Source organism: Schistocerca piceifrons, chromosome 1, assembly GCF_021461385.2.
Source record: "Schistocerca piceifrons isolate TAMUIC-IGC-003096 chromosome 1, iqSchPice1.1, whole genome shotgun sequence".
NCBI classification, from domain to species: Eukaryota; Metazoa; Arthropoda; class Insecta; order Orthoptera; family Acrididae; genus Schistocerca; species Schistocerca piceifrons.
This window is the reverse complement of record NC_060138.1, coordinates 698,190,286-698,213,978: the sequence shown is the minus strand read 5'-3', so window position 1 is coordinate 698,213,978 and position 23,693 is coordinate 698,190,286. Positions and strand designations below refer to the sequence as shown.

At 39.0% G+C, this 23,693-nt stretch overlaps 2 protein-coding genes across 5 annotated transcripts in view; one reads left to right on the top strand and one right to left on the bottom strand.

Annotated features, from left to right (window-relative positions):
* LOC124710255 (chromatin target of PRMT1 protein-like) overlaps nt 1-14,186 on the bottom strand; it is a 58,118-nt gene extending 43,932 nt beyond the window's left edge. The window contains exons 1-2 of one of the 4 annotated variants that reach the window (XM_047240910.1): nt 14,087-14,186; nt 13,319-13,392 (exon numbers count right to left, since the gene is read on the bottom strand). In XM_047240910.1, the coding sequence (XP_047096866.1) occupies nt 13,319-13,374 (56 nt within the window). In that variant the 5' untranslated portion in view covers nt 13,375-13,392; nt 14,087-14,186. Of the gene's footprint in view, nt 1-12,356; nt 12,496-13,318; nt 13,393-13,694; nt 13,797-13,826; nt 14,027-14,086 lie in introns of those variants that run through there. The other 3 variants (XM_047240911.1, XM_047240909.1, XM_047240912.1) reach the window with 3 other exon arrangements.
* Nucleotides 14,187-14,547: 361 nt separating this feature from the next.
* LOC124793879 (40S ribosomal protein S27) lies at nt 14,548-22,491 on the top strand. Its single transcript, XM_047258054.1, has 4 exons — nt 14,548-14,606; nt 15,287-15,395; nt 22,156-22,266; nt 22,344-22,491. The coding sequence occupies exons 1-4, from the start codon at nt 14,601-14,603 to the stop codon at nt 22,370-22,372; spliced, it is 255 nt and encodes an 84-aa protein (XP_047114010.1). The 5' UTR covers nt 14,548-14,600; the 3' UTR covers nt 22,373-22,491.
* Nucleotides 22,492-23,693: the final 1,202 nt, after the last annotated feature.

Genomic DNA, 23,693 nt, shown 5'->3' with positions numbered 1-23,693 from the left:
AATTGAGGAAAAACTCATCAGCGCCAATAAATTTTATAAAATCTGCAGCATATATTTAACTATAAAAAACAATAATTATCTTGAACATGGCAATATATTAATTTCTTATTCTTCAGAACGCTCTAGTTTTCTTGGACAAAGAAATAAAATGTAATGTCTCCGGTGACAAGGTTTTGTTGACATGTTTTAAGGAGAGAGCACTGAGCATTGAAGAACTTGTGGGAAAATGCAAATAACGAATGAATCCTAATTAAGTGGAATGATAAAATAGAATCTAAGTAAACTTTACTTTCATTTCATTAATTAGACTGCAAACAGTTTCTTTTCCTGTAAACTTGAATTACAGCCTTTAGCATAAAGTAAAATCAGTAAAAGAGAGTTTTGCTGGTGATGTAAGTAAACTATTTGTTGTTGTGGTCTTCAGTCCTAAGACTGGTTTGATGCAGCTCTCCATGCTACTCTATCCTGTGCAGCCTCCTTCATCTCCCTGTACCTACTGCAACCTACATCCTTCTGAATCTGCTAGTATATTCATCTCTTGGTCTCCCTCTTATGATTTTTACCTTCCACGCTGCCCTCCAATGCTAAATTTGTGATCCCTTGATGTCTCAGGACATGTCCTACCAACCGATCCCTTCTTCTAGTCAAGTCGTGCCACAAACTTCTCTTCTCCCCAATCCTATTCAATACCTCCTCATTAGTTACGTGATCTACCCACCTAATCTTCAACATTCTTCTGTAGCACCACATTCCGAAAACTTCTATTCTCTTCTTGTCCAAACTATTTATTGTCCATGTTTCACTTCCATATATGGCTACACTCCATACAAATACTTTCAGAAACGACTTCCTGACACTTAAATCTATACTCAATGTTAACAAATTTCTCTTCTTCAGAAACAATTTCCTTGCCATTGCCAGTCTACATTTTATATCCTCTCTTTTGACCATCATCAGTTATATTGCTCCCCAAATAGCAAAACTCCTTTACTACCTTAAGTGTCACATTTCCTAATCTAATTCCCTCAGCATCACCCGACTTAATTCGACTACATTCCATTATCCTCGTCTTGCTTTTGTTGATGTTCATCTTATATCCTCCTTTCAAGACACTGTCCATTCCGTTCAACTGCTCTTCCAAGTCCTTTGCTGTCTCTGACAGAACTACAATGTCATCGGCAAACCTCAAAGTTTTTATTTCTTCTCCCTGGACTTTAATACCTACTCTAAATTTTGCTTTTGTTTCCTTTACCGCTTGCTCAATATACAGATTGAATAACATCGGGGAGAGGCTACAACCCTGTCTCACTCCCTTCCCAACCGCTGCTTTCCTTTCATGCCCCTCGACTCTTATAACTGCCATCTGGTTTCTGTACAAATTGTAAATAGCCTCTCACTCCCTGTATTTTACCCCTGCTATCTTTAGAATTTGAAAGAGAGTATTCCAGTCAACATTGCCAAAAGCTTTCTCTAAGTCTACAAATGCTAGAAATGTAGGTTTGCATTTCCTTAACCTTTCTTCTAAGATAAGTCGTAAGGTCAGTATTGCCTCACGTGTTCCTACATTTCTACGGAATCCGAACTGATCTTCCCCAAGGTCAGCTTCTACCAGTTTTTCCAATCGTCTGTAAATAATTCGCATTAGTATTTTGCAGCTATGACTTATTAAACTGATAGTTTGGTAATTTTCACATCTGTCAACACCTGCTTTCTTTGGGATTAGAATTATTACATTCTTCTTGAAGTCTGAGGGTATTTCGCCTGTCTCGTACATCTTGCTCACCAGATGGTAGAGTTTTGTCAGGACTGGCTCTCCCAAGGCCGTCAGTAGTTCTAATGGAATGTTGTCTACTCCCAGGGCCTTGTTTCGACTCAGGTCTTTCAGTGCTCTGTCAAACTCTTCATGCAGCATTGTATCTCCCATTTCATCTTCATCTACATCCTCTTCCATTTCCATAATATTGTCCTCAAGTACATCCCTCTTATATAGACCCTCTATATACTCCTTCCACCTTTCAGCTTTTCCTTCTTTGCTTAGAACTGGGTTTCCATCGGAGCTCTTGATATTCATACAAGAGGCTCTCTTTTCTCCAAAGGTCTCTTTAATTTTCCTGTAGGCAGTATCCATCTTACCCCTAGTGAGAGAAGCCTCTACATCCTTACATTTGTCCTCTAACCATGCCTGCCTAGCCATTTTGCACTTCCTGTTGATCTCATTTTTGAGACGTTTGTATTCCTTTTTGCCTGCTTCACTTACTGCATTTTTGTTTGTATTCCTTTTTGCCTGCTTCACTTACTGCATTTTTGTATTTCCTCCTTTCATTAATTAAATTCAGTATCTCTTCTCTAACTATAGTGAATCAGAATCCCATTGCATTGAAGTGGGATCAACTACAGCTTTGTTTTCAGAAAGAAGTGCAGCACGAGGTCTATTTACCAATTAGGTGAACTGAAAAGCCATTACCAAAGAATAATTCACATTTTAGCTGTTGGCATAATATTTTCCTGTGTCATTACAGCAAGGTGTTAACTCTAGCCTCCCAGTGGGTAATGTGAGAAGGCAACAACATTTTTTAAAGAATTTGGAAATATATATTTCCCTGCAACCTACAGACTGTAGCTTACCACACTACAAAGCCGCCACTGCAATTGCGAAATCGAAACACCAAGTATCCAGTGACATCTGAGTCTTTAACTTTCTTGCACATTACATTACAACAGCAAATCCTCTTTATTTACTTACTTTGGATACAGGTCTTTGCTCACTACCTTAGCAACTGAAACTGAATATACAGTACTCAAAGTACTCTTTTGTTCACTTAACAGACAAAGTCCGATAAATGCAGTAATTCTGTGCACTAGGAATGCAGACAGCACTTAGTGACAACAAATGAACAGGGAACTGGCTTTTCTCATTGATATTACAGTACACTCAAGTCTGTCACTTCAAGGAAAGTATCTTGTTTACTCTTAACATGTGTGAGAAAACCAAAGTATTCGTATGCCAAACTCAGTCCATTTGAAAGGCGATTTGCTACAGGAAAAGCTTTTCATCGCTACGATTACTTTCATGTTTCACAGCTTATCAACAAAATACTGTGCAACTCTGTCAAGTCATTTGACAGAAGGTTTAAGGACCTGCGCAGCCTTAAAAGAAAAAAAAGGAAAAGAAAAAAACATTTCATTTAGCACATCATTTTCCACTGCACCACATACTGTGCCTTCAGAAATGCAATTAGAACTGACTCATTTGCAAAACTGCAGTCTGCTCAATGACAGATCTTACAACATAACCAATTTGTTAAGACAGTATCATGATATTCATGCAAAAGAGTTTCTGAAACTTCACAGGAAGCAGATAACATTACATAAATGTTTAGCTCAAAATATTGTTGTTGAAACTTGTTTTCTGTAATGATAAGGATAAAAACTGCAGAAAGGTCCCAGCTCCATGACCCAGCACCGAAGATCGTTCTGTGTACTGCAGCAGCAAGGAGCCTAACTATGAATATTTTGAATCTTGTAATGACAAAAAGAAGTCCTGCTTCAAAAACCCAATAAAGTATCAGTATTTTTCAGTATTCTGTATCTGCTTGCTCATGGTCTTCTCACTACCCGGTTTTGGGATATGCATGGTGTTAACTATTCACATGCAACTCGTTTGCAGCGGCTCCCCGACTGTCCGCATGCGAGCCATTTGCATGTCACTGCTTGGCTGTGCACACACGCATGTCACTACCAGCCAGTGGGCACACATGGTGGAACAGCCTAACCAAATGTGTCTGAAAGCAAATAATTGCTATATGTAGTAATTACGACATGTGTCTTGGCGAGAATAGTGGCAAAGAGCCTTCATCAACCTACTAAGCAGCTATGGACCATTATAGCAAAGTAACACAACCATAAATTTAAGTAGTTTAACTACAAGACTAGAATGACTGAATCAATGCTTGCAGATCACAGTACAATGATCATTGAGATACACAGCAAGTAAACATCATATTCCTACCTTGCTTTCAACTTGCAAAACAAAGTTGTGATACAGTCAAACCCGACTTATCTATTGCTATTGAATGGCAGTAAATATATCAAAACAGGTCACTGACTGATGCAGACAGTAGCATATTACAGACAATCAAAGCCACATTTGATGAAATATTCCCAGTGCAATTTGAGACAAACTGTGATAGATCGAATGTGATGCAGAGCATTGTCAAACAAAATCTTGACACAGCTGACACGAACTGCATCAGGTCAAAGCAGCTATGAATATTGACATCAATGCTGCACTTTATTGCAGTGACTTAGCATCTGCAAGGTTCAACAGAAAGTAAATAGAATAAGCAATTAAAACAGTGTTATGATCACTGAAAAATCTCATAAGCCAAGAAAAGCAGCAGGGAACCACGTTATCATGCATGAGGGGGGAGGGGATCCTGTTCCAACACTTGCAGACCACATAAATCCAATAGACCTGCAATTGCTGTGAAATCTTGAAAACACTGTAGCACACAAAAATGGCAGAGAGAGTGCTTTAGACAACATTGCAAGAATTAAATGACCTCATCAACAATGAGCACTGACATGCATGGTATGTCATGCACTGCATAAGGCAACTACTGTAATTGTTCAACCATTACTTGAAATGATGGTGTGCGTGTGACCATAACATTCTGAATGAGGACAGTCTAATCAGGTCAAGTTATCTAGTAAGCTACAGTTTCCCCATGTATGGAAACTGTACTTAGTGTACTTACTCTTCAGTCCCTTACCGCGAAGCAATTTAAAGCTAGTGAAACCTAAGGGTATCCTTTACATTGATTTGTAACTGCCTTTGGATTAGAGGAGAACACTCACCAAAAAGCAGAAGCATTGAGTTGTCAACATGCGTGCGTGCGTGCGCGCGTGCACACACACACACACACACACAGTACGGGAATGTGTGTGTGTGTGTGTGTGTGTGTGTGTGCGTGTGTGTGTGTGTGTATCTCATCAAAGAATAACTCAGAAAGTTAGCATGTTTTCTTTCTGTTATGTGTGCCTATCAACAACACGATGTTTCTGCTTCTTACTTTTCACAGACTGGTCTCCTGTAATCCAAAAATATTTATATTCTATAAGAACTTTCCTTTAATCTTCAGACTGATTTGTTTAATTCTCTCTTCTAATGATACTGTTTTACAACACTTACAGCAACAACTGTATTGTACTTTACATATCATTACATAATCAATTTTATTGTGGTTCTGTTACTATAATATAATCGTGCCAATGTCCGTTCAGTGCCAAACGGTCGATGATACTTAATTTATCACTACTATTATGCAATTAGTATTAACTAAAAGAGGATAAAAGAGGCTAAGTTTATCCGGTAAGTTTCTTACTACACGAGTCATCCACTGAAGGTAGAGTGTACCTCCAAATTCATGTCCCTTGAAAAGTGACTAGAATGTCCCTAACTAGCATCATGCTATCACAAGATGCTGAGAAGCTTCACAAAGGGTCATCATGAGCATACTTCAAAGTGAATGTTCAACAGTTGGCACTGGCAATGATTGGCAGTGGAGGTGGCAGAGCAGCAGGCAATTCTTAGTAGGAACGATGTAACAATAACATGACAGTACATGAACTAATACCTACTGGTTTGCAGGGTAAATCAAAGGCAGTCAACAATGTAGGAAAAAAGATCAGCAAAAACACACAATTTTTTTCATGGAAACTAAACCTATCACTTCAAGTCTCAAGCTATGTTGTCACTGTAATCAAAATTTCATTTTTCATGTGAATTAATCAATATTTATTTCAACATAAGTCATCTATTTAGGTATCACTGGCAACCCTATACAACCCTCCTACAGGTCACATCAAACTTGACACAAAACTCACTGATAGAATCTGTTGTATACCGCAAGTCAGTACGTTTGACTTGCCCCAGTGTAAGCCAAGACAAAACACGCCCAAAAATTTAATCAGCAACAAAAACAAATGTGACACACAAAGCAAGGCTTGTATTTGAATGTGACGGTGTGCCCCACCCCTTTCTCTTGAAGTCTTGGTTGTGGTATCAGATTGATCTATAGCATATCCAGAAACCCACATGGGTCAACCGAAGTTTGTGGTACAATGCATCTGCTTTGACACATTATGTAACTGTGCTGTGTTGCATGACCTCATGATAGTGCAGCATTGCATTAACACCAACTTCTAATATACCATAAACACTCAAATTATGAACACACACACACACTGTAGAGACTACAATAAAAAATAAAACCATAAAGTGTACATATCAACCAAAGTCAGCCAATACAAAACAGTAGCAATAGTAAAAATGTCATAAACACAATCTCTCGGGTAGCCAACCAGACTTCTCAGACCAGGAACCCTTCTAGCCAGAACTTTCTGTGTTGTCCCACTGGCAACACCACTTTTGAGGATTGTCCAAGAATTAAAGACAGTTTGTCATTTGCAGCAGTATGGATGAAACTTTTCACTAGTTAGCAACAGAAGGTGGTAGAGTAGGCTTCCCTTCCTCAACTTGCAGTCTTTGGCTCTGTAGTTTATTCAGTTTGACTGTGTCCACTGTTAGAGATGAACAATCCACTACCAGATATGAAATGTGCATGGTTATTCGCTTTCTTAAAAGGACCACCCGGTTGAAATACAGCTTCATCTGACTGCCATTTACGGCGATGTGATGAACCAGCATAAAGTTAGGAAGTGGCGTGCTGAGTTCTCAAGTGGTAGAACCAGTGTGCAAGACAAGGAAGGTCTTCAATTAATTACATTTTTTTGGAGAAAACTAAGACTAAACATCGTGAAGACCACTGTCTTGGCAGTTCAAGACCTGGCACTTTTGTTTCAAGAAATCAGCAGATTAACAAGCCAAACCATTTTAACAAAAAAACTGAAGTAAACGAAGGTGCGCTCTTACTGAGTGACTAAAATGTTGACAGAGTTTCACAAGGAAAATCGTGTGGAGGATGGTCAGAAATTTTTGCAACCCCCGCCCCCCCCCCAAAAAAGAATAAAAGCCTTCATTCCCGAATTCAAGAAGTAGATCTAACTTGCTGAGGATTACACAGGAAAAGAGTACACACACCCATGAGTGAACAGTTCAATGGACATTGTACTAATAAAATTTACGTGTTTTTTAAAATGAAAATAGTCTTTAATTTGAGAAAAGCCAGATGAATATTGGTCGCTAGTCTGATATGCAGCAACTTTGATCAATCTCATACCTTGTCCACAAACATACTTGACAATTATACAAAATAACTGTATAACTGTACGCATTTAGTCCTGGTCAACATGTCATCCCTAAATGTTGCACGAATGGACTTACTCGTGAGCTTTGTTGTCATAGCCATAACTACACAAAAAAAAAAAAAAAAAAAAAAAAAAAAAAAAAAAAAAAAAAAAAAAAAAAAAAAAAAAATTAAGTCTTCAGTCATAAACAACATACCACACTAACAATTCCAAAACTGAAAATAAATCTGTTACCCACAGCTGTCAACATCAAAATAACTTGCCAACAGGCCACGAAAATCTCTTCCAGCATTATTCCCACAAACTGCACCCAAGAAGTCGAGTGAATCGCTCACAGTTTAAACGCAAACATCCCACACCGAACTGTGCCGCCGAATAGTCCACCACCTCTCTGCAAAGATGTTAATTCAATTTTTTTAATGAATTTTTGGGTTGTGATGTTAGTTGTTGGTAAATAATTTGGATTATGATTGGTATGTATCGTGCTTTTAGGTTTTCAATGTCAGTTAAATGGGCGAATTGTGATTTTGTAGTACTGTGGACTCCACTTTAGCTATTTAGGTGAAGTGACATTCTAGGTACTAGATTTGTTGAACTGTGTGTGGTTTTGTGGTACAGTAGTATGTTTCTCATGACTGAGCCATATAAGTTGAATAAAATTTATGGTACCAAGTTTTGGAGCTATGTATGGGTTCATGATATCACAGACTTCGTTTGAGCTGTATAGGTGATGTAAAATTTCTAATACATGTTTTTTTGGGACTGCTGAGGATTTTGTATGCTTGAATTTTGTGTTAGTATTTGTTCTGGTATGTATTCATTATTACGATTGTTGTATATGTAGTCTCTCCCCACCCAACTCCCCTTGATTCCCGCAGCTGTCATGTTATTTCTGAAATTAGATATCTTTTATATCATTTGTGTATGTTTCTAAGTGTAACAACTGAAGTCATGGTCAGAATGTTGTATATAATTGAAATAGGGGTGTCTGCCATCCCAATGATATCATGGATCAAAGACAAAAGGTAGCATCAGAATCTTCATTTTTGCCAGTCTATGTTCATCTGTTTGCAATAGTTGCAACAAATGTAATACACATCACTATAACAAAATGTGGGAATACAGAAGCTTCCAATTCCACCCGTCTGCTTTGACCCATGACATCACCAATATAGCGGAAACGACCATTCGCAATGACTCCAATATGGCGCCTATGATGTCATTACATAAACAACAACAAACACGAAAATACATATAAAATCAACACACACATGTCTCTCCAAAAATATAATCAAACAGGACCAGCACGGGAAACTGGATGTTTTTGGGTGGGGCCAAACTAAAAAATAAACACATACTGACACACACCACGATGCCAAACCACACAAGACGACGACATAAAAACACCACAAAATTCCCAAGTTCCGCTACACTTACAATATCGATAGGAATCTGTCACTTCCTTTCACATACATAGCTGAACCACAATTGCCAATATCACAAATTAAAAACCAAATACTCTAAAAATTATGATCACACCGCAACTATAGATACCACAAAACCAACACCTAAAACAACAATAATTGGAATCGGACACTTCCCTTGACCTATATAGGTCAACAACAGCCCATGCTACCAAAACACAGAAATACAGAAGCGTCCGATCCCGCCTGTCTACTCTGACCCATGACGTCACAAATATGGCGGAAACGACCATAAACCACAATTCCAATATGGCGCATATAAAGTCATTATGTACACATTAAGAGGACGAAAATACATTGAAAAACACACACACTTTCCACACTAAAGGGACAAGTGCGGGAAATGGGAGGTTTTTGGGTGGGGACAAACTAAATATAAACAAATTTAGACACCCACCCCCATACAAAACCACACAAAATGACGAAAAAAACCGACATCACAAAACACCCCAAATTCCACTAAGCACAATATCCTCTGCAATCGGACACTTCCCTTGACCTATATAGCTCTACAGCAGCTCCCGATCCCATAAATTAAAATCAAACACTTCCCTTGGCCTATATAGCTCAAAAACATCTTCCGATACCGACATACACTGCCACACTATGGGATCGAACACTTCCCTTGACCTATATGGCTCTCCCATAAATTGGGATCGAACACTTCCCTTGACCTAGGAGCCTTAAAAATCTCCGGATACCAATACCAACCTTCACAGCCACACATTTTAATAAAACACTTCCCTAGATCCCAACACACACACACTGAAAACAAAACAATAAAAACTTACCACAAAAAAGTTCCGGCGCCACAAACTAGGTTGACCACCACAATCGCGCGCGCGCGCCCACACACACACACACACACACACACACACACACACACACACACACACACACACACACACACACACACCAACTAAAAATACTCAACCAAAAGAAAGACCCGACCCACCCACACCTAAACCCATCCCCCCAACCAACCCAACCTCCCCCCCTCCCCCAAAATAAAAAACCCACAAACACCAAATGCAACATAAAAAAATCTCAATCACACACTACAACTCAACAAAATAAATCCTCCACAACTAAAACACAAACCAACACATCCCCCCCCCCCCCCTTACAAACACCAACACGAAATAAACCACCCACCCCACCCTGAGCCGCAGCCACCCACCCACCTACCCAAACCACCCTAACCAACCACTTTCGGCCTATACATTTTACTGACAGCCCTTAAGAAAACCCGAAAAACACAATAGCCCTCAGGGACACACTTCCGACAACAGTACTCATTTAAATGAGACTGAAGGTTGGATGAGCGCCTCTTCCCCCTCCCAAGAACTGACTTAACAGCCCCCCCACATCCCCTCTATTGTACAGGTGCAAGCCCCCGTCTCGTAATTTTTTGAGGAGAGGAGGAGGAGATTACTGTTTAACGTCCCGTCGACAGCGAGGTCATTAGAGACGGAGCACAAGCTCGGATTAGGGAAGGATGGGGAAGGAAATCGGCTGCGCCCTTTCTAAGGAACCATCCCGGCATTTGCCTGAAGCGATTTAGGGAAATCACGGAAAACCTAAATCAGGATGGCCAGACGCGGGATTGAACCGTCGTCCTCCCGAATGCGAGTCCAGTGTCGTAATTTTTGAACTCTAAGCTATGGTTAACTACTAAATGATGGAATCCCCTCTCACCCAACCCCCTATACGAAGAAAATGCATCTGAAACTACTGTGGACCGCGGTTCTATGTACTTCTCAATTAACCCCACTAATTCGGCCTTAGACCTCCCTTCCACAACAGAAATACGGAAGTGTCCGATCCCGCCCGTTTGCTTTGACCCATGACGTCACAAATATGGCGGAAACGACCATAAACCACGATTCCAATATGGCGCATATAAAGTCGTTACGTACACATTATGAGGACGAAAATCCATCGAAAAACAAACAAACACTTTCCACAAAAGGCCTAATGACACTAACGGGACAAGTGCGCGAAATGGGGTGTTTTTGGGTGGGGGCAAACTAAATATAAACAAATTAATGATATGAATTAATAGAGGGAATCATTCCACATGTGAAAAATATACCTAAAAACAAAGATGATGTGACTTACCAAACGAAAGCGCTGGCATGTCGATAGATACACAAACATACACACAAAATTCAAGCTTTCGCAACAAACTGTTGCCTCATCAGGAAAGAGGGAAGGAGAGGGAAAAGCGAAAGGATGTGGGTTTTAAGGGAGAGGGTAAGGAGTCATTCCAATCTCAGGAGCGGAAAGACTTACCTTAGGGGGAAAAAAGGACAGGTATACACTCGCACACACACTCATATCCATCCGCACATACACAGACACAAGCAGACATTTGTAAAGGCAAAGAGTTTGACACGTGGGATCGGACGCTTCTGTCGACCCTCCACAAACCTAAAAACACATTCAGAACACCCACCCCCCCCCCCCCCGGAACAACAGCCCCACCCACACCCAAAGACCAACCACATACTTACCCCTCCCATACTTCCTTTTCCCAAACAGACTCGTTCACCTCCACAAGAACCCAATGCCCCCCCCCCCCCCACCCCTGTACTTAATGAATTCGGAACACACTTCACGGCAAAAAGAAAACCAATCAAGCACACTCCTCTCACTCACACCAGTCTCATGCGCGCAAAAACTGTGTGGGGATCTAAAACAAAAGTAAAAAGTCACTACTACAATCTCGCGCATGCCCAACCTAGACTTCTCGAACCAGGTACCGCGCCGTATGGAACGCCAAATGCCGTCTTTCCGACATCGCCACATACAACCGTCCCTGATCCGAGACACCGGAACTTTGGCCAACTTCATTTCTTCGCCACAAATACAGCATTTGACAACCTCGGCAATTAAACCGAAAAGCTGCACAAACTTAATCAGTTCCAAAGGAGTGTTCCCATCATAGCCCTCAGATACGCACTGTTAATTTTGTCTGTCATATCCATTCCTGTACAAAAAACAACAATCGATTAAATTTAATAGAAATACCATACGACGTACAGCGAACAACACTAAATTAACCTTCACACAAAACCAAAAAATTGTTAACTCACTGGAACGAATTCTACTACAAACACACTCTAACAATACTGGATAATGAGCAAGAGCAAACTGAGCCCATTACACCACACCAACGAAAACCCTGAACATACCACCAGAGGGCACAACAAACCACAACACAACGACATCTACAAACATGCCACACTCACAAACCAAACTCTGGGCCGTCATGACGTCACACACGACAACACCCTTATGTCACGGGCCAAAGCCGACGCGTGGGATCGGACACTTCTGTCGACACCAAAACACATATAGCTACGACGACAATTTGCAATCGCTCAATTCCCATGACCTACGCAGCTCAAATACAACTGACGATACCAAAAAAATTGAAACTGAGTACTTCCCCTTAATATACATACATCAACCACAAGTGCCAATACCAAAACATCAACCACCCATACATGCAGTAAATAACACTGTCCCAACAACACATAAAAGCCCCACCGAACATCATAACACGTGAACAACGGAGCTAAAAAAACTACTACTTACCATAAGAATGTTCCGGCACTACACACTAACCCCCAACTCCTATATTCTGCCTGCATACACCGTATTTCACTATCTCCGTCATAGCCCAAAAAATTGCAGAAACTTAATGACGGACAACATGTTGTCCCCTATTTCAGCCCGCAAACGTGCACTTTTAACTTAGAAGTCATATCCACCTAACAAAAGAAGCCACAAATTGAATTAAACGAGTTACTCCACAACAAACAGCATACCAATAACATCAAACGACACCACAGTAACAAACACAACAGAAACTTAATTCTTAACTCACTGAAACTAATTTCCGTACTTCTATAACAGTCACGACCGATAAATGCACACTTCAAGCACCGACACCCAAATGAACCCAATACACCACGACAGGACACCACCAACCACAACAAGACAACCTCTGCAAACACAACACACTCATAAACTCCGCGTCGTCATGACATCACACAACACAACACCCTTACGTCACAGGTCAAAGCCGACAGGTGGGATCGGATGCCTCCATTGACCCAAAAATGTGATCCCTGCTTTCCAACTGTTTCAGTGGTTCCTATTATCAGTATGCATCTGTCCGTCAATATTTACACGTACTTAAAATGCAATGCAAAGTCAGAATAGGCAAATTTCTGGCAAGTATTAATGTGCATATTAACCACACATATTGTATATCAACTACGAAAAATGCATGGGGGATGCCATTACACAACCCTAACCACCATACAGTGTGACAGATCTAGGTAATAAACATTAGGCAATTTTTTCTCTTTAGCAAATATTATGAATGTTTAAAAGATAATTACTACATCCTTATTAAATAAAGAGAAGCATTGTTAGAATTGTACTGAAAGGGTCTAGTATACAAAACTAATAGTGTGTGTGTGTGTGTGTGTGTGTGTGTGTGTGTGTGTGTGTGTGTGTAGCACAATACAGAGTGCAAATATTCCTCTCACCGTTCATTCAAAGACATAGTTGTGCTCTTTTGCAACACCATCTTCTTGAGTGACATGATCGAGTTGCTTGTCACCTGGAACAAAGCAAATATTCTGAAGTTAATTCACTGTTATTCAAGCGACTGTACACTGCAAATTATATCTGCCACATTCAAAGGCCCAATCCCTTCTTAATTGCACCTAGCACCAAAACCGGATCACAAATGAAAAGCCTGTGGCAATTCTTAGGGTGAATGTGCAACGACAAGATTATTCCAGAAGCAAAGTGCACAGTAAAACCGATTTATTATTTAAGTCTTGCTATAAAAATACGACAGTATCGTATTGCGAAACGCTGTCGAATAATAGTAACTGGCTATAAATCTCATTATCTTACATGAAACATCATTCAATTAAATGAAAATATGCTTCACCAAAATAAGTTACGAATAAAACTGGAGAAAGCCATAAATAGCTAGTGACGAAATCCTCGATGCTGCCACCATCTTACATTTAACACGATACTTACCACAGAAAAATCACTGTTTCGCTATCACGGTCAAAACTGATTTCCCTACATTAAATGCTGCCGAAATACCGCGCCCTTCAAAAAATTAATACCACAATGAAAGTAAATTGCTGCATAATGCAATTAGTTTCTGGAAATCCAAATACTTCACACCCAAGTTTCTCATATCATGTTTCACAAATGTCTCGACTTTTTGTAACCACATCTGTTTTATCGAAGTAATCTACTGGCAATTACTTTTCACAAATTATAACACTCACCGAATTTAAAAATATGAATTCAAAACACCAATACAAACAACGACAAACATTGACGGAAAGTTAAAATGGTTACTTCTCATTTGTATACGTTGGTATAAGACAATCCACAATGGTACCAACATACCACACATTTAGTTCTAAAAAAAATTATAATACACATTGTACCCGTGAACTAAACCATTTCTTATTATTAATTAATATTAAAGATTAAAATATAAAATAATTATACATAGAAAAAAATGATTTGAACTAGTTTGCTAATGACCTCGTGCAATATATCATGGCTATTTCTGATTGAAGAGATTCCTCACATATATTTATAGTATTAATTACTTAAGAATTTAATATTTGTTTTTTTGTATATTAATAAGAATTGTCATTTACATGACACAGTTCACAACTTGTGTGATACCAAGTTGTATTATCTGTGAACGCGCTCATAGTTGGCACTTGTTTGATATATACAGAAGCACTGTGTCTACTCCTTTTTCCGGTCATCTGCGTGCCAGGCAACATGCCTGTGAGTATATGTTTATGTGTTTATGTTGGTGAATATTTAAGGTGATATGTGTATTAATGTGTACGTGCGATTAACAATGAATAATTATGTCAGAATTAACTGCGGAAATTAGTAATTTTCAGCACATCGGGAATGTATGTGTTTGTGCTCACGTGTGGCAGCCACATGGCGATTCCTAGACTCCATTGTGAATGTGTGTAAACGTTAAGGATATTATGAAAGTGTTATATTCGTTTCATGATACAAGAATTGAATGAAAGAAGTTCTTGCGATTACTCTATGAAATTTGGATTGCGCTGTCTTAATTTGTTTCGGCGGTATGTGTTATGTCTTGACAGTTGACCCTGTTATCCTCGTGTGACGACGGTATGAAAAAAGGAATATCAAAATTTATTTCGGAAAAAAAATTTAATTCTTGATTTGCATAAAGCGCTGGCTACAGACCTTTAAAGTGCAGCTGATAGCGATATTGCGCATCATTGTGAAAGTTCATCTCGGGCGAGCGTTGTAGATAGTGTTCAGAGCTTTTGATAGCGATAGATAAGTTTTCTTAGGTGACAGAAATTTGTACGTTTTTTAAAACTTAGTACTCCTAATAATATGTTACGTTGCAAATGCTTGTGTGTTAAAGGCCCAATAAATGAAGTTATAATCCTTCACTGCTATTATTGCTGTTTTAGCTTGCCAAGGATTTGCTGCATCCGTCACCAACGGAGGAGAAGAGGAAACACAAATTGAAAAGACTTGTGCAACATCCTAATTCTTACTTCATGGATGTAAAATGCCCAGGTTAGTATAAGTGCGATATGTTGGTGATAAAGATAATAGATGATTGTAACTTTACGTGTGGCTAAAGGTTTTGTATGTTAGTAGTGTGTCATTTACTTCTAAAACATTTAAGAGCTTGTTTCCTTGTCGACTAATAGTCCCAAGTGTAGAACAAAATTGAATTGCTGCTAGATTGAGGTAATCATTTCTTACTGGTTAGTTACCATTCACATATGTTGCATAGATTTTTGAGCTGTATTCAAAGCTATATGGTAATCTAAAACCTTCCAAAAAATCAATTTTTTTTTCTTATGAAGTAGTTTGTAAAGAGATTAGAAGTTTTATATATTGTGGATTGACCACTGTTGGGTAATTCTAAAGTAATGTGACCTCTATTTAAGATAGGTACCATGGCAACTACCTTTTGTTCTGGCAATACTGGCCACACAATTTTTGTTATGTGCTGGGAATGCCAGTTTCAGTTAATGCTTAGGCACGTTAGTGATTTGTTTTTGTTTTTTCTCGGTGTCCTATTTATTTTGTGGCGGAATTTGTAGTCAGTTGTGAAGGTGTACATATAAGTTGGTAAGGTTATCACTATTTGCCAAAGGAAACAATGACTGGCAGTGTGTGAATGTATCCATGATTGAAATGCACAACTAATAGTGCTGCAGCCATATAGTGTCACTGATTAAGCTGATCTTCCAGGATCAAAACATGTCTGTTACTGGCCAACTTGGTACCACAACCAGATTTTTTGTTTTCAGCTGACAACCAAATTGTCACCTGTAACTCTGCCTGCACTGCAGATAAGTCTGTTTCCACAATTAAGGTATCAGGGGGTCCAATACATAACAAGAACCCATTATTTTGACCAAATTGTAATACTGGATATAATTGACAGTGTCTGTATTTGCTGTGTAGTCAACAGCTGATGTGGAATGAGGGTTAACTGATGTTTACATATCTGTAAAGAAATGATTAACTTGAGTCTTTACATAACTAATTTAAGTAGTGTTGCAAGTCAACTGTTGGCATGAGAGAAGTGAAGAAAAAGCAATATGTTAGAGGTAGCATTTGGAAAGTAATGTTAACACAAACTTTTGGCAATGACATTTAAAACTCAGTTGAAATATAAGAAGTCATGTATTGCAGCATTGGATTGTTTCTTCTTGTTTAAACATATTAAGCGTTGTGTTGGATGAAGATTTTAAAGTTCCAAAATTCTTAACAGATAAGCTTAACACTGCTTTGTCTTGGGGCACTAAACTGCTGATAATTTTATAGTGTATGTTGTGTGTTCATGCTTGCATAAATGTTGCGCAACATTGTGAATATTGTACCATTGTGCAATGGTTTGATGCATCATACACAAGTTACACGTGTGGTTGTTGTCCTTGAATTATTTTCAAGTTACACTGAAAAAATAAAGCTTTTCAATAAAACTTAAGTTGTTAATGCAGTAGAAAAAGCTAACTTCGATAGTCGGCTTAGTGGCAAAATTATTGTGACTAAGTGGAAATACTACCCCTCGACATTATCAAAAGCTCTAACTTAGTTGTACAACCTGCCATGAGTCTTGCACTTCATACTGGTCATTTAATCAGTTTGTAAGACTTAGTGCAATCATTATGGAGTTCTGTAATAATTGTGCTTCTTATGTCAGTTACATAGATTTTCCAGAATGAGAATTAAGATAAAAGAAAATTATCCCTTAATATCATTGAGTCATATAAAATATCACTTTGCTGTTTTACCAGAAGATAAAACAATGGGATCATTGAGTGCCTCCAGAATTTGTTTTTGAAGTACATTTTTAAATCTGACATCTTACATTTGTACTTTGTTAGTTTTGGTGGTGCTGGATTTTTAGAAAGCTATACTATTATAGATGTTTTTTTCTGCTGGTGTTGCAAATGAAAAAATTCTGGAAAGTTTAATTATTTAGTTTTGAGTTAAATGTTTGTAATTTTGACTGGTAACAAGTGATACTCTAGCAAAAATATTTTACTTTAGTGCACTACTGCACAATAATACTGCAGCAATAAAAACATAAATAAGAGAACAAAAAAATGCAGTGCACACACAATCTGTCTGACAGTGTGTCAAAGACCTTGCAATACTTTGTAACAACATACTGCTTATGATGTATCTTTCTTGTGGGTCTCATTTCAATGATGGTGACAATGGTTTACTTTTCTAATAGGTTGCAGGAAAATATTGCAAATGGTGGGTTGAGAAGCGTTCTTTTCAAAGTAAATTTCCTCTTGTGCAAGGTGAATTATGTCACGCGTGAGAATGTGTGAAGAATTTCTTAAATCTCAGAGCATTACTCTTTCAAAACTCAACACTGCCCCGTAGAAGAATTTCAGGGCCAAAAGGTCAGCTGTTTATGCTATTACATAAAATTTTACTGGCACATGTGTTTAATACACCTTAAAGGGTAACACCCACTAAAAAGGCTGTTTCAAGGTTGGGGTTTCACATTTATTCTAGTTCTTTCATAGATTACAAATTGTGCAATAACAATGATACGTAAAATTGACCTTCAAAGAAGTGCAGCGAGTTTTTGAGAAATTTCATAGTCCCTTTTCTGCGGAAAATTTGAAGTGTTATACTAAATGTGTTCAGCCAGGTAGCCAACGAAATGTTCATTGTACAGCAGTGAAATTTATAATTGTGCTTGTTGAAATATTAAACTGCTGCAATTTAAGCTGTGCATGTAGGATCCTGCCTAACCACATGGGGGGGGGGGGGGGATGGCGACCAATATTATATATGGAAGCTAGCTACTCTATGTGTTTAATTCAAACCATTAACTTTTTCTATTTGTGAGTTCACGCTATTTAATTGTTATCACTATTGGCCCACTACATCATGTGTCTTATCGGGTATACAAGTAGGAAATGTTATTTTTTTCCTCAATAACATGTTGAATTCAGAAGAATGATATAGTGCTTTATTCAAAGTATGCTCCATCATTTGTTACACATTTGTCCCATATTTTGGGCAATCTGTGAATATCACGCTAGTAAAAATTTCCCCGTTTTGCTGGAACCATTCGTAGAGCCATTTTTACAAATCTTCGTACAGACTTCACACTGCCCATCAAGTGTGTGACCTGTCAATTCAGACAAGTGGCAGTCAGAATGAGCCAAGCCTAGTGAGTAAGCTTTGTAGGACAGAACTTGCCAGCAGAGTGCATACAACATGTGGCAAACTGGTTCTGCTGTATGTGAAGGGGCATTGTCATGAAGAAATAAGGCAGTTTTCTCTCTTTCGATATTGTGACCTCTTTCCCCCCCCCCCCCCCCCCCCACCCAACCAAGCAACGAATGGTTCTAATCGGTCAATTGTTGGTGGTAATGTTTAGTATGGAATGAATGAAGCTGTAGAAGGTATAACAGGGAAACATGGTCTTGGTACAACAAATGAAGCTGGACAGAGACTCCTAGAATTCTGCCAAGAAAATTCATTGATAATTACTAATACACTATTTCAACTACCAAAACGACGCCTATGTACCTGAACTTCGCCAGATGGCCAACACCGGAACCAAATTGATTACACACTTTGTAATCAGGTGGAAGAGCGCGGTTCAGTCAGCTACAACAAGACCTGGGGCTGACTGCGGATCAGATCATGAGCTCCTGATTGCAAAATTGCGGCTGAAACTTCAGAATGTAGCAAAAAGTATCCCAACTTGCAGATACGACCTTAACTCTATACCCTCCGACTATGCTGTAGAGGTGCAAAACAGATTTAATGTATTACAGCTGGAGGACAAAAGCTCGCAAGAGATGTGGACAGAAGTAGCTAATACTGTCAAGGAGGCCGCAGAGAAACACATTCCCAAGGAAAGGAACAGTAAGAAGGCTAGATGGCTATCAGTTGAGGCACTGCAAGTTGCAGAAGAACGAAGGAAAGCAAAAATCAAGGGAGATAGATCAGCTATGTTTGAATTGAATAAAGATTTCAGAAATTAGCTAGAAGAGATAAAAATATATTCTTTAATGAACAGTGCAAGGAAGTTGAAGATAGTCACGTAATGGGGAAGACAAGAGATCTTTATAAGAAAATTAGAGAAATTAAAGGAAAATTCCAGGCAAAAATTGGAATGATAAAAGATAGAAACGGGAAAGATCTGAGTGAAGCAGAGGATGTTAAGGAAAGATGGGCAGAATATGTAGAAGACCTATACAAGAAAACTGCATCATGATAGGGCTCCTACTGCTGATGTTAATGTTAATTTAGAACTAGAGCCAGATATTTTGGAGAGCGAACTCCAGTGGGTCCTTGAAAATATGGCTGATAACAAAACTAGTGGACATGATGAAATACCAGCAGAATTGTTTAAAGTCACTGGAAAGGATGCAGTGACAGTGCTGCACTCAATATGTCAAAAAATATGGATCACGCAGCAGTGGCCAGAAGAATGGAAAAGATCAGTATTCATCCCCATTCCAAAGAAGAAAAGTTCTAAAGAATGCTCAGATTACCGAACAATCGCAATTATTTCACATGCTAGCAAAGTTATGTTGAAAATCTTACAAAATAGACTTCGCCAATATCTAGATCGAGAGCTACCAGAAGAACAAGCTGGATTTAGGAAAGGAAGAGGAACTAGACATCAAATTGCTAACATTCGGTGGATTATGGAAGAAGTGAGAGAATTCCAGAAAGATGTGTACCTCTGCTTTATTGACTACGCCAAAGCCTTTGACTGCGTCGATCACAACAAATTATGGAACGTACTGATACGGAGTTTATACCTTGACCAAGAAGCCACGGTGAGAACTATGTATGGAACAATGAAATGGATAAAGATTCAGAAAGGGGTCCGGCAAGGCTGCATACTGTCACCGTACTTATTCAATCTGTATGCAGAACATGTCATGAGGAAGGCGAGGCTAGATGAAGGAGAAACAGGAATTAAAATAGCTGTAATAAATGTAAACAACCTCAGGTACGCGGATGATACGATCCTGTTGGCAGAAAGTGAAGAATTGAGAACACTCTTACTGAAGGTGAAAGACGAAAGTGAAGAAGCCGGTGTTATGCTGAATGTGAAGAAAACGAAAATTATGGCAACTACACCTACCAATTCGTGGGATATAACAGGAGAAACCACGGAGGTAGTGACCATTCAGTTATCTCGGTTCCCAGATCTCTGCTGACGGCGACTGCAGCCATGAAATCCGGAGACGTCTGTTGCTCGGTAGACAGGCGATGTCAAACCTTGACGAGGTTATAAGGTCCAGAGATATAACACTAGCAACAAAGATCCGTATTGTGAGGGCTATGGTCTTTCCAGTTGTGATGTATGGATGTGAGACCTGGACCATTAGAAAGGCTGAACGGCGAAGAATTGACTCCTTCGAATTGTGGTGTTGGAGGAAACTTCTTAGAGTTCCATGGACTGCAAAGAGAACCAACAGATCAATATTGGAGCAAATTAAACCAGATTTCTCCCTGGAAGGTCTAATGTTAAAACAAAAGCTGACCTACTTTGGACACACAATGCGAAGGCATGCTTCGCTGGAAAAAACATTAATGCTAGGGAAGATTGAAGGAACTAGAAGAAGAGGACATCAGAGGATGAGATGGATCGATGGCATCACAGAAGCAATGTGTTCCAACCTGGAAGGTCTACGGGAGAAAGTGCAAGACAGGAAAAAGTGGCGTGATTTGGTTCATGGGGTCACGAAGTCGGAACCGACTAAACGAATAGAGAGAGAGAGAGAGAGAGAGAGAATGTTTAGTATTAATCGTTTCCCCAGGTTTAACAGCTCATAATATGACACCTCTCTGGTCCCACCAAACGCAGAGCATTCTCTTTCTGCCAGAGTGGTTTGATCTTGTGTTTGGTGTAGATGGTGTGCATTTGGGAGACTCAAAATAAATCCACATTTTATCCCCTGCAACTTCACGATGCAAAAGTGACTTCCTTTTGTACTGAGCGAGCAAAATTTTGCTTGTGCTTTTGCACTTTCCCATTTGCCTGTCGTTCAAAAAACCACTCGTGGTTACACATCTACCGGTCTTCTGAATCTTTCCCATCTCTCTTGGCCAATTGCAAACAGTTTGCTGACTAATGCCCAATTGCTCGGTGAGTTGATTTTGTGACTGCGATTAATCTTTGTTCAACAAAGATTCCAATTCCACATCTTCATCCTCTTCTTGAGTGCTACATTGGGGTCACCATTTTTGAAATGCCAAAACCATTGTTCACACATCTAGTGATGGAGCTTGTTCACCATAAGCTCCAAAGTAATTGGTATGATTCGGCAGCAGTTTTTCTTGTAATGGAAAAAAAATTAACGCTGCCTGCAAATGCTCTTTGTTTGGTATAAGTTTATACATATTGAACACAACACTATGCACACACTTTTCCAATTTATCATTTGTACGCATCTGACACTTGTTGGACGCAACAAAATCTTTGTGGCCCATTGCATTGATATGACGTCTGTTGTTTCAAATCTGCATTTCATACTTTCATACCTGGTATGCCCTGAATATCTGCCGCCATTGGCTGGTAACTTTTACAGCTCTGTGGGAAAGTATGTTGTCATTTAACATGGAATTAATGTGCTTTCACTGGGGTATAGTGTATTTTTACCTGGGAAATCCCCGTTTTTTCTGGCATATACACTCTGTAAATGCTTGACGTCTAATTTGATGATTCAGTTGTTGTAATATATATTTTGCGTTCTCATTTTGATCATGTAAACTGTACATAAGAAATGACCTCAGTTTAACTTTAAATAATTTTCCACAGGATGTTTCAAGATCACGACAGTATTTAGTCATGCGCAGAGTGTTGTAGTCTGTGCTGGCTGTTCGACAATACTGTGTCAACCCACAGGAGGGAGGGCGAGATTAACAGAAGGTATGTATAGTTCTGACTGCACATTTTGTTTTTAATTGTGATTCTTATGTTGCTGAATACACTTTTTTCTCTTTCAGGTTGTTCGTTTAGAAGAAAACAACACTAAGGCTGAAGAGGATACTTCAAATGCAGCCTCTTTCACTTTTCCAGAGTGTGATGTTGTGTACAAATGTTGGATATTTCATGGATTGTGTGAATTTCTTTTAATAAAGGCTAATCAAAGGACCTATTTTGTTTTCAATGAAAGATTGTGTAAGTTAAACAAGCATTATACGACAGGTACTAGCGTGAATTCCTCAAGAATCATGTTTAATTGGTGGGATATATCTTTCTTGGTTAGGTTTTATCATGCTATTTGCTTTATTTCCATATATAGAGACAGTCACAGATAGGCACAACAAAAAGACTGTTACAAGTAAAGCTTTTGACCAGTAAGACCTACATTGAAAATCACACACACACACACTACCTCTCTCTCTCTCTCTCTCTCTCTCTCTCTCTCTCTCTCTCTCTCTCTCTCTCTGTTATATACATACTTGTGGCATAATTTCTACTCTTGTTTCATTTAAAAAAATAATTCTCTAACTGGTACATTGCATGAGAGATTTTGCTTCATTGTTAAAACCTTATCCCATGTCTTCTCTTGTACAGTCTTTGTAATGAGGAGAAATCAGTTTCTAACTTAAGTACTTACTATTTTAAACCATAAACTTGGTGTTATATTTCTTAATGTATATATTGACAGCATTTTAAATGTGGTTAGTAATTGCATGAAATACTGAAAATCAAATTTTGTTGCCCTTGGAAACTGTCAGGAATGCAACTGGGCTCATTTTAGCTGTTTCATTAAAGATTTACTAGACAAAATTTTTATGTAAGCAATGCAGCACTGAAGTACACTTGTACAGAGCTGCAGATACATAACTTCTTGTTAATGTAAGGATATAAAGTGGAAAAATAGAGGGTGCTGTATTAAGTGAAATACTGTAAATTTCAAATGCCTAAAATTGAGAGCACAGAATGCAATGATTATTTGCAAGAAATAAATCGCACTGAAAAATCTGGAGTAAGTTGCAGAGTCTAAGTGACTATCTGGCAGATTAAAACTGTGTGCCCGACCGAGACTCGAATTCGGGACCTTTGCCTTCCGCGGGCAAGTGCTCTACCATCTGAGCTACCGAAGCACGACTCACGCCCGGTACTCACAGCTTTACTTCTGTCAGTATCTCGTCTCCTACCTTCCAAACTTTACAGAAGCTCTCCTGCGAACCTTGCAGAACTAGCACTCCTGAAAGAAAGGATATAGCGGAGACATGGCTTAGCCACAGCCTGGGGGATGTTTCCAGAATGAGATTTTCACTCTGCAGCGGAGTGTGCGCTGATATATCAAACTTCCTGTAAAGTTTGGAAGGTAGGAGACGAGATAC

Excerpts from the sequence above, each read along its gene's own strand:
- LOC124793879 (XM_047258054.1), top strand. Across the intron at positions 15,396-22,155 it reads CATGGATGTAAAATGCCCAG|GATGTTTCAAGATCACGACA; the intron begins GTTAGTATAAGT and ends AATTTTCCACAG. Across the intron at positions 22,267-22,343 it reads GAGGGCGAGATTAACAGAAG|GTTGTTCGTTTAGAAGAAAA; the intron begins GTATGTATAGTT and ends TTTCTCTTTCAG.